The sequence below is a fragment of the Neophocaena asiaeorientalis genome, unplaced genomic scaffold (genome assembly GCF_003031525.2).
Source record: "Neophocaena asiaeorientalis asiaeorientalis breed wild unplaced genomic scaffold, Neophocaena_asiaeorientalis_V1.1 scaffold177, whole genome shotgun sequence".
In the NCBI taxonomy this organism is placed as follows: Eukaryota; Metazoa; Chordata; class Mammalia; order Artiodactyla; family Phocoenidae; genus Neophocaena; species Neophocaena asiaeorientalis.
In genome coordinates, this window is record NW_020172779.1 from 19,457,756 (window position 1) to 19,466,979 (window position 9,224).

Sequence of the window (9,224 nt, forward strand, 5' to 3'; positions counted from 1 at the left end):
ATCGCTAGGTGTCTGCGCCATCACACTCAGCCCCTCTGTCGAACACCAGACCAGGTGACGGCCGCTGGGCAACGCTGACCTCCTCCCTCAGCCTCTGTGTGACCCCGGGCAATGCACACCTCTCTGGGTCTCAGCTTTCCGAAACCAAACAATGACGCAAGACGACAGCCCTGTCCAGCTCCGTAAATGCGATAAACCTGGGCAGTGGTGGACAGAGAAGAGGCTGGTCCATGGCTGAGGAGGGAGGAGCCCACAAGGAGGCACCTGGCCTCGAGCAATTCGTGAGTTTGGAAAACGTGTACGAAAAGAATTCCACGCACGTCAAGCAAACAGATCGTGCATGCTGAACAGACTCTTTAAAGCGCAACCCCCAGAGTTTCTGGAACATAGAGGCCTGAAAGGATTGATGCAGAGTTAGCTGACCACGGAGGGCTGAGCCTGTTGGCGCGAACAGCATCTGAGCCCGGGCGTGCGTGTTCTCCTTCTCGATCACACGTTCAGGCTGAGAAACGGACGCTCTGAACCGTGAAGGGACTCCGAGGTTACGGACTTCATGCCACTTGCTATATCCTTCCATCTCAACAAGCTCAGAAGCAAAACCCCGCAGGACAGTAATCTAACACACCATCGTTTGGGAGTTTTTTCCTCCTTCTTACAAAGAGAGCAAATCAAAGGACCTCACGCTCTAAAGGGCTTCTCTGCCGGCTCCGGTACTGACCTTTGGGCCGGGGAGTCCCACTGGGCCATCAAAGCCCCTTTCACCCTAAAGGAAGAAAGACAAAAGAAACAAGTAAGGTTCTGTTTTAATTCTCCCCTCTCTCTTTACTAGCTGGTTATCCCCTCCACCTGCTCATAAGCCAGTCCCTAGTAAGCCACGTGCCAATCAGTAAGTCGGACAAAGTTCACTGGAGGGCTTCCCTGGTGGCGCAGTGGTTGAGAGTCCGCCTGCCGATGCAGGGGACAGGGTTCGTGCCCCGGTCCGGGAAGATCCCACATGCCGCGGAGCGGCTGGGCCCGTGAGCCATGGCCGCTGAGCCTGTGCGTCCAGAGACTGTGCTCCGCAGCGGGAGACGCCACGACAGTGAGAGGCCCGCATACCACACACACAAAAAAATTCACTGGAGCTGAGCACCCTTTCTCAAACTGCCAACCTACATGGGGAACTTGGACGTGACCTCCAAATACAGCCATCAATTTACAAATGCCAGCCTCAACCTCTGGGTGGCATCACCCAATAAGCCATTCCATCCATCCTTCATACCCTGGGTCCACTTATCCATCAATTCAACCATTATTTCATACAGTGGCTGAAAATACAGACATGGAAAGATTCAGCCTTTGCCATCTGGAATTTATGAGCTTATGGAAGTAAAGACAAGTAGGCAGTTTTACTCCAATGTGATAATTGTTATGGTCTCTGGAAGAAGAGGGAAAGAAAGGGTCTTAATGTCCCAAATAACAGGGGCTAAAAGAACAGGTATTGAATGGATGGATGTGAAGAATGGAAAGGCAGGCAGGCAGGCAGGGAGGAGGGAGATCATACAGACAATAATAATGGGATCAGAAAAGGATTCTTTGGGGATGTCTTGAAAGAAGAACAGGCATTAGCAGATTAAAAGGGGTGGCGAGAGGGAAGAGGATGTTCTAAGCAGAAGGTGCTACATATGCAAATTCCAGAAGGCAAGAAAGATCATGACCTGGTGGAGGAATAGGACATTCCCACCTGCCTAGAAACTGGGAGGGGAGAGGGGAGTGAGATGAGGCTAGAAGGGCAACTAGGACCCACCAGGGGCCACACAGAGTGGGCACAGGTGGGGGAGGGGATCTGTGAGCCAAGCTCAGGAGGTCAGTGGCGATCCAGCAGGTGGTCGTGAGCTGGAGAGTGAGAAGGTGGGCGGGAAGAGAGGACGGAGGCCTGCTTGACCCCAGACTTCCTCCTGAGGGGCCCCGCCAGGGCAGGGCTCTGGGGAAACCATGAACTGGGCGGAGCTAGCGTCGGCCGCCCTCCCGGGCACAGTCTGCAGGCTGGTGGGCCAAGCCCCACGCTGCTGCAGTTACCCTTTCCGTTTGGGGTTTTCCATGGAAAACAAGAATTCAAAAGGACTTGGGTTTGGACAGTTGCTTTCGTTATGACATTGATGGGTGAGAACCGGATCAACACGTTGTCTGTGGACCGCCTGAGCCCGGCAGGGGCACAGACGAGGATCCCTGCCCGGCGCCCTGGGTGCACCCACCCTGGCTCCCTCTCTAGCTTCTCCCAATCCTAACCCAGCACCAGGCCGGAAGCCCCTAACTCCACCGACGCCCCAGACAAAGCCTCAGCTCGCAGCATGACCGAGCTTGCTTCTCGTGGCCTCCCAGCCAGTTGGGCCATGGTTAGAAATCCCCACTTGACTGGGAGCTCCTTGGGAGGGGGTCTCTGGGTGGAAAGAAGAAAGGAGAGTGTGAAGGAGAACAGAGGAGAGGGAAGAAGGGAAGGAGGAGAGGCTGCCAGGACAGGTGGCTTATTGAAACAAAACTGTCAGGAAATTCTTAAAGTGTGTCCACTCCAATGAACGTCAACCACGATTTCGTAGTTTTGTCTGTCGCCCAAGGCCCTTGCAAAGTTGGGGAGCACCTCCTGCGTGCCGGCCCTGAGCTGGGAGGGGCAGACAGAGCAATGGATACACTGAATGCTGTAGACCGAGGGCCCTGGGGGCCTACTGGTTGAGCAGATCCTCACAGAGACCATCTCGATTTTGTCATCCTCACATATCTGTTTATTCTGCTCAAACAGTGGAAATTGTTTTCTTATTAAGAGGGCTGTTCGTCCACAGAAAAACAGATGAAGGCCTCAGGCACTCGAGGAGACATTTCATCTAGGCTAAAGGGCAGGCGGTGGTGGCAGCTGTAAACATATTAGGTTTTAAAATTAGAAACAAGAGGCATTAAACTCTACTCATATACGCATGTAGATTATATAGTACAGCTAATTACAGGGAACTTTGAGAAGAAAGGGATGAGGGTGTGTCCCGCAGAGCACACCTAAACCCTCGGCCGCTGCCCATGCAGAGTCTTATTCTCGAAGCAAATCTGGCTGGTTTAGGCGCACACACGAGTGAAGAGGAGACCGGGAGGGGCCAGAGCGCCTTGGGAAGACGTCATGAACTTCAGGAAGAGGTTCGTCACGGCTGGGTCTGAGCAGCTCCCCTCCCGATGTGCACAGAAATCAAGAAGGGAGAAGCCCAAGGAGCAAGGACAGGCCCCTGACCGGAGAGTCGCCTGGAGCCTGGGGCCACCCTGCCCTGGCAGCTCACGTGCATGATGGGAAATTCCCACCTCCACTGCTGGTTCTGCTGCCACCCTGCCCCACTCAGCTCTGGGGCCCCGGGCTGGCGGCTGAGGGTGGACTGTGGACGGTACCTTTTCTCCAGCTGGGCAGGAGCAGTTGATAGTCTTCAAAATGCCGATCTGTTCACTGCCGGAGGTGGGAGGCGGCTGGGGCGGGGGTGAGGGCTCCGTCAGCACGGTCACCTGGCACTGAAGGGAAGCACAGCGGTCAGAACCTGGCTTCCTGCCCGGCACCACTCCCTGGAGCTTCCCTGCACAGGCAAAGCAGGAGCTTCCCTGCACAGGCAAAGGGGAGCCAGGAACCCTGAGGACACTGGAGCCTGAGCAGGGAGGGCAAGTAGCATCTGACCGCAGGTCCTGGTACCCTGAGGTCCTGGAGTCAGACTGGCGTGGGCCAAGGGTCTCAGCCACTTCACTGGCCTCTCAGCAGCCTGTGGGAACCACTTAACCCCTCTGAGCCTCGGTGCTAACCTCCGCAGAATGGGGACAAGGGCGTTTCCATCATAATGCGGTGAGGAGGAGTTAGTAGGACACGGAGAAAGCATCCAGTTCAGAGTTCGGAACGCAGGAACCCAGCAGGTGTGCCCGTAATGACTTATTTCCTTACCCTCGCCAGCCCCCTCCCTCCCTCAATCTTTCCCTTTATTCTCCTGCTCTTACCCGTCTCCCTCCCTTTCCTGTCTCTCCTCTCTCTCTACAGTCAGGCTCAGCTGACTCCGCAGCCCCAGCCCTGGTAACGATCACCCCGGGTGCCTGCGCCCCACACTCGTCCTGACACAGGACATGCTGACCGAGTGCTCACTGCGTCCGGGCCCGTGCCCGCCGAGTCCATGGATGTCAGCTTTCAACTCTGGGAGGCAGGACTATGGAAGCACCCTTGGAACTGGTATTTGGTAAATGGAGAGGGAGGGGCCTGGACCGAGGCGAGGTGGGGAGGCCCTGGGAGAGGCGGAACTGCGCCGGGGGCCCAGGAGCCTCTGCCCGCTGCTCCTGAACCCGTGTTGCCTCCTCCTGTCTTGCTGAGCGGCTCAGAGCACAGCGGCCTCCCCACTCTGAGCGCTGGCAGCAGGGATGCCGCTCCCCACTGCCAGCCTCTGCCCCGTGCACCCCGGAGCTGGGCCTCATCGCTCAGCTGCAGCCCCGGGGGCCGTAGACCGAGGCTGGGGCAGACCTGCATGACCCACTCCCCCAACCCACGCCCGCCAGACCAGGAAACGGAACCCTAGCAATGACCATGCGGCTCCCTCCCGGGGCGCACTGTGGTGGCGGGCGTCCCCCGATCCCATCCTGGGGCCCAGGACGCCCCCTCCCTCGGGAAGCCAAGGACCCGTTCCCCCCCCACACCGACCCCCCCATGCAGAGTCTCTGCTCACCGGACCCGAGGGGATGTCACAGCACGTCTCCAGTTCTGAGTGTCGGGAGTCACAGTAAATCACGATCCGCTGTAGGTCAAACTGGGAGGGAAAGCGAGGACAGAGAGTGAGTTTTGGGGGCTTTGGAACCCAGATCCTCCCTGCTTTCAGGTACGCCCTGCTCAGGGATCAGGCCCGCTTCCCCTTCGGGATGCTGTATGGTCTGACCCTGAGCTGAACTTCAGAGGGAGCCTAAGTGTCATCTACAGACAGCGCGAGCCCCAGGCGCAAGGTGAGTCAGCACAGACCGGGGGCAGCGTTTTCTCCTGCTCTGAATGTGCTACAGCTCAGGCCCCTCACACGCCTCCTCCCGTCCACAATCCGTGGCCACTGCGTTCACTAAAGCCCCTGCCATGGTGCTGCCACCAACAGTCTCCAAAGGTTCAGAGTATCCCTGTTTTCAACTCTCTCATCTCCATGTGGTGGCTTAAGTGAACTTTTTTATATTAAAAATTTGCTTCTATCAAATAAAAGCAAAAATAAACAAATGGGACCTAATTAAACTTACATGCTTTTGCACAGCAAATGAAACCACGGATTTTCACATTCATGCCTCTGCACGTGGTCTTCCTTCCAGGAAAACCCCTGAAAACTAGCAACCACACTGAGGCATCCCCTCAGGAGTTGTTGTAAAAATACACCCACAGATCTTTTGATGCTCCTCCAAGAGGTGGAGCTTCATTCACCTTCCCACCCGAGTGTAGGAGGGACCTGGTCACTGGCTTCTAAGGAACAGAACGTGGCAGAAGTGACGGCGTGTCACTTCGAGATCAGTTACAGGAAGACTGGCTTCTTTGTGCGTGCGCGCATGGTCTCTCTCTCTCTCTCACACATCACGCAGCCTGGGGTCACCAGCTGGCACGCAGGGAGCTGCCCCACGGAGAAGCCCACGTAGGGAGGAACCAGGGCCACTGTCAGCAATCCAACAGCAAGGAACTGAGGCCCTCAGTCCAACAGCCCACGGGAGGCTGCCAGCAATCACCTGCGTGAGCTTGGAGGTGGTCTTTGAGCCCTGTTCTAACTTCAAGATCACAGCAATAGCCAATAGCTTGACAGCGACGTTATGAGAAACCCTGAGCAAGACCCACCCAGCTCAGCCCCTCCCAGATTCCTGAACCACAGAAACTATGAGACAATAAGTGTTTGTTGTTTTCATCCCTCTTTTTTGGGCGGGGGGATTGGGGGGGATATTTGTTATGCAGCAACTGATAACTGATACACATCCTCTACTGTCAAGAAGAGTTCACGGGGTCTCTTCTCCACCACTTGGCTCCTTGTACATACAGCTAATACTGAACATAGCAGCCTGCATGGTAATTATACATTTGTGTGTCCATCTTCCCCCAGGGCTCCCCATCCTGACCCATAGCCCTCAAACACACTGAGGTCTCTTTTCCTACCTGCTTTTCCCTCCTGCTCCTCACAAGGCTCGCTCCTCTCACCTTTCACCTCTGTAACCACCCATCAGAGCCCAGGCCCTCCCTGTCACTTGTCATCCTGTACATCCTTATAAAAGCAATGACCACAATGCCTCCTTTGTGTGCATTTCTCAGTTTACTTTTTAAACTGTGTTTCTCTGATTAGAACAGCAGTTCTGTGAGGCAGGCCTCTCCTATCTCTTGTGTTTCTCTGTACCCCCAGCCCCAGAGTACTTCCTGACACAGCAGATGTCCTGAGGCATAGAATGAATGGTTGAGTGGATACATGCATGCACCATGCACGGACATTTATCGAATGGAAATTGAGCTAAATCAACGGATACTTATTTTATTAACACCAATGCTGAATGCTCCCAGCCTTGCACCTCCCCTGTGCCCTTCTGCGGCCTGTGCTGCATTCGAAGGCCCTGAGCGAGCAGGCCAGGCAGCTCGACCTCACCCTCCTGGCTTTGGGACAGGCCCTGGCAGGTGTAAGCCCTCACTCCACAGACTGGACTCAGCAGAAACAGTAACAATTCCAGTTGTCTGTCTGTTGTATTTCCTGTAGAGACACCAGCCCACAGACAGGAGAAAATGACAAAACACAGAATCATGCTTTGGAACAAGGCCTATTTTAAAGAGAGGGTCCTGCTTTCTGCATTAGCAAGTGTACATGCTCAGCGGCTGGGTCTGTCTGGCAAGGCCACAGGGACAGAGGTGGAGAAGGAAGGCAAGGTCAGGGTCAGGGAGGTGCACAGGTGGCCTGGGGCCTGCACACGTGCACTCAGGGTGGGTAGCAGGGCCTGGGAGCCAGGAGGGGTCTCTTCCAACTGCCTGGAATCCCACCATTCCCTGTCCCACCTTCCTCCCTCTCCCCTCCCTCCACCATGTCAGGGAGCCCAACTCCTGATGCCCCTCTGCCCCCACCCCCTGGGATCTCTGCTCCCGTTTACACCCTCAGCAATTCCAGGCTGAACTGCTGCAGGGTCCTCTCTCCAGCCCGTTTCCCTCCGTGCCCACCATGTGCAGCTTGGTGACGCTTTCCTGACTACAGTGTGGAAACCAATCAGTGTGCAGAGAGCTGAGGATCTGAGATCAGCCGGGCCCGGGTCTGAGCCTCAGCTCTGCTCTTCTCTCAGAGCAGCTGGTCAAGGCACCCAATCCCCTGAGCCTCGGTTTCCTCTTCTGTCAGATGGAGATGCTGACGTGACTCCTAGGGCACCGTGAAGACCAGGTGAGGCCAGACACAGGTGTCCATGGCAGGTGGAGCTGCAGGGTGCCGTGGTCTCTCCCCACCGTGTTCAAGCCTGAGCTACGTGGTCACAAGTGCCCCAGCCTACGCTTCTGGAAGGTTTACGAAGGGGTGCGGGGTTCATTGATCCTCTCTCCGTGTAGTTCATCAGGATTCAGTTTTAATCTAGAAACGCAGCACGAAACAGGAAGTGGGCAGAGTATTCCTCTGACAAACGTCAGGTTCTGGGATTCCCCGGCACTGGGTACAACGCGGACACTCACCTAACGGCAACGGGCCAGAGGAGGAGAGAGTGGGACCCAGCCCAGACCCCAGACTCCACACTGTGGGTTAAAAGGGCCCAGGTAAGGGCCCAATGTGACCATCGAATCTGAGAGTCAGCACGGGACAGGACCTGGAGGCCCAGACTCACAGTAAAGGCAGAACTTCCAAGTAGACGGTGAGGCCTGCACCCCCGCCTCCTAATTCTGCCACTTTTTTTTTTTTCTAACATCTTTATTGGAGTATAATTGCTTTACAATGGTGTGTTAGTTTCTGCTTTATAACAAAGTGAATCAGTTATACATATACATATATTCCTATATCTCTTCCCTCTTGAGTCTCCTTCCCTCCCACCCTCCCTATCCCACCCCTCTAGGTGGTCACAAGGCACCGAGCTGATCTCCCAGACTGCCTCAATCTCTGTGCTGAACGTCCTTACAGAATGGGGACAATGCGGTGAGTGAGGTCACAGCCTGCAACGTGGAGGACCTAGTCAGCCCGTGAGAACTTCTGGGAACACGGTGGGTGGCACAGAGCAAGGTGCTGGCCGGCGCCTGCGGCTCTGACACCCACCGGCGGCCCCTGCTCAGACTCTGGGTGGACTCTGCGCCTGCCCCCCGCCACTACCGGGGCGGAAGGAGGGCAAACGCGGGCCCAGCCCCCTTCTTCCCAGTCGAGCCTGAATGCTCTTGTCTCTGGAGGACTCTTCTTTACCCAAAACTGAATCGAGGCTTTGGGGCCGGGGCAGAGCAGCGAAGCCGGCAGTCCACCAGCTCCAGGGCACCGAGCGGTGGAAGGGGCGCTGCTCTGGGTCTGTGCTGCTCAAAGCGAGTGAGCGAGGGCTGGTCCCGAGCGCGAGAACCAGCCACGCGATGAACCCAGAGAGCTGGAGGGCATCAGAAATTAACCCCTCTGGTTCCTGATAGGGGTTACGGCTTCTCAGCGACCAACCCCATCCCCTGGGATTTGGAGCTGGGCAGGCCTGGGACACAGGAGCGGGAAACGGAGGGAAGGCTGGCAGGGCCTCCGGGGAGTCACGGGGCAGGGGTCCCAGCATGGCAGGTCCCAGACCAGCTGGACCCCCAGAGCCCAGGAGCACCCCTTCCCGGCCCCGGGCCCCAAGGGTTTGAGTCTCCTCTCCCCGCAGCTCGGAGACGGGCTCCCCGTCCATCAGCCTAGACGCCCCCTGACTTGCCTGGCCGCTTCTGTTGCACATCCCTCAGCAGAGAGTCACCCGGGAGCCAGGATCCCCAGGCCAGCCCCCAGCCCTGCCCCCTTCCCAGCCCAGGCCCTGGCCTCTCACCTCCTTCCCTAACAGGGCTCACCCGCCTTCTCCTTCCATCCACCCTACTCTGCAGCCCCAGGAAACGGCTCTCCCCACCCTCCTCAACCCTTGCTGCCCCTTCACCTACAGGTGGATCCCAGGGCCTGTGCACTAGCGAGGCCTGGCCCTGCCTCCTGCCCCGCCCCTCCCCAACCGTGCTTCAGCTCCTGCCACCTCCCATCCTGCGCACAGACAAATCCAATTCATCCTTCCAGGCTCATCCCAGA

At 56.7% G+C, this 9,224-nt stretch overlaps 1 protein-coding gene across 1 annotated transcript in view; it reads right to left on the reverse strand.

Moving 5' to 3' along the window:
* The window catches only part of COL22A1 (collagen type XXII alpha 1 chain), a 233,250-nt gene that overhangs the window by 166,681 nt on the left and 57,345 nt on the right, over positions 1-9,224 (reverse strand). Inside the window, exons 7-9 of the mRNA XM_024741290.1 lie at positions 4,704-4,784; positions 3,403-3,519; positions 719-763 (exon numbers count right to left, since the gene is read on the reverse strand). Of these exons, the coding sequence (XP_024597058.1) occupies positions 719-763; positions 3,403-3,519; positions 4,704-4,784 (243 nt within the window). The remainder of the gene's footprint in view (positions 1-718; positions 764-3,402; positions 3,520-4,703; positions 4,785-9,224) is intronic.